Source organism: Cynara cardunculus (assembly GCF_001531365.2).
Source record: "Cynara cardunculus var. scolymus isolate 2C chromosome LG 3, CcrdV1, whole genome shotgun sequence".
In the NCBI taxonomy this organism is placed as follows: Eukaryota; Viridiplantae; Streptophyta; class Magnoliopsida; order Asterales; family Asteraceae; genus Cynara; species Cynara cardunculus.
This window is the reverse complement of record NC_037530.1, coordinates 31,290,340-31,291,950: the sequence shown is the minus strand read 5'-3', so window position 1 is coordinate 31,291,950 and position 1,611 is coordinate 31,290,340. Positions and strand designations below refer to the sequence as shown.

At 38.7% G+C, this 1,611-nt stretch overlaps 1 protein-coding gene across 1 annotated transcript; it reads right to left on the bottom strand.

The window, feature by feature from the left end:
- Positions 1-204: 204 nt before the first annotated feature.
- LOC112509149 (CLAVATA3/ESR (CLE)-related protein 12-like) lies at positions 205-681 on the bottom strand. Its single transcript, XM_025114006.1, has one exon. It carries the CDS (start codon positions 679-681, stop codon positions 205-207), a length of 477 nt encoding a protein of 158 aa, XP_024969774.1.
- Positions 682-1,611: the final 930 nt, after the last annotated feature.

The window sequence follows — 1,611 nt, the reverse complement described above, 5'->3', positions numbered from 1 at the left end:
TAATTAGAATTGGAACAAGTAACCAGTAGTGTTATAAGTATTAACCACTGAAGTCTCAATAATAGAAAGTGAATGATGATAAGAAAATTAAAAAAAAAATATGTATTTATGAATAAATTCCGTTATATTTTTTTACCTCTTTTTGTTTTGCTGAATAAGCAACATATACTACAATTACATATATCAAGTAAGGTCAAGGAAACCTTAATGGTGCAAAGGGTTTGGACCCGTCGGGACAAGCCGCATCTCAACACCGTATCGTGGGTCGATCTTGGACCCTGCTGCCGCCAGCCGGTGTTGGTGGTGGCGGTGACGGTGGTGGTGGTGGTGGTGATGCCCATGAATGAATGGTGTGAAGTCGAATTTCGTGGGATGTGATAACACCTTCCTGTTGCTGATCAGTACGCGGTGAGTCGATAACGGTTGATAATAATGTTGATCCTCTTGGTGGTTGTTTATAACACGAATGGCGATTGCAGTTGGTGGTTGTGTGGTGGTGCACCATAAGAGGAGGAGGAGGAGGAAGAGAGATACAAGAATGATTACAGTTGTGGGTGATCGTGTTCCGGCAACCATAGCGGGTGGAGGGCGGAGGATGGAGGAGAGAGCATGGAGATCGAGTACTATGAGGGGTTGGATTTGGTATTTACAAATAAATGGAGCTTTTGGTTTTGCTTTCATGGGGGATTATATTTATATATTTTGTAATATTTTATTAATAATTTACTTTAATTAAAATAAGTAAAAATTATTGGAAAAATTGAGGGAGGGTCATAAGGTCCAAATAATGCGGGGAGGGAGCAAGAGGTGGTGCCGACCATTCTTCCAACGAGACCTGCCTTCGCGTTCAAGCAATTGCTGCCACTGGATACTTCTATAAACTCATTTTTTTGTCAAACCATTGACTTTTAATTTTGTGTTACATGAAACTACACATATCATCCCTCATGTTTTGAAGCATTTCTATTTCTAACCCCTTGACGATTTTAATAACCGATAATCTTCGATCTCTTGTAGGATGCACATTCTCAAAGTGATCACTTCTTAATGTCTAGATCGTGTTTGGCAAATTAACGGGTAAATATGAGGTCGTTGGAAAAACTAAATTAATAAACTAAAAAAAAAGGAACTGGTTACTGTGTAATTGTCAAATATGGGCTTAACAATCAATAACAAGAATCAAATTAATGGTGAGATTTAAAAACCAGTTAAAGTTGGAGATAGTTAAGTTTGTGTTCTCCCTCAAAAATGAGTTCTATTAAATCAACTTGTTATATATTTACTTTAAAACATCTAACTAATTTGCCTCAGCTTTTTAAAACATCTTAAAATCCAAGTATATCACTACTAGAAAACAAGGTATCAAAGACGGAAAAAATTCTTTGCTAATCAGTGAGGGAAAGAACAAACCAATTCCCTCGTTGATCCCTCGAATATCCAAAAACCGATTCACTCGTTGATCTCTCACTGATCAGCTAGGGATCAGCGTTGATCCCTCACTGATCAGCTAGGGATCAGCGTTGATCCCTCACTGATNCTCACTGATCAGCTAGGGATCAGCGTTGATCCCTCACTGATCAGCTAGGGATCAGCGTTGATCCCTCACTGATT

Excerpts from the sequence above, each read along its gene's own strand:
- LOC112509149 (XM_025114006.1), bottom strand. The coding sequence starts at position 681 with ATGAAAGCAAAACCAAAAGCTCCATTTATTTGTAAATACCAAATCCAA.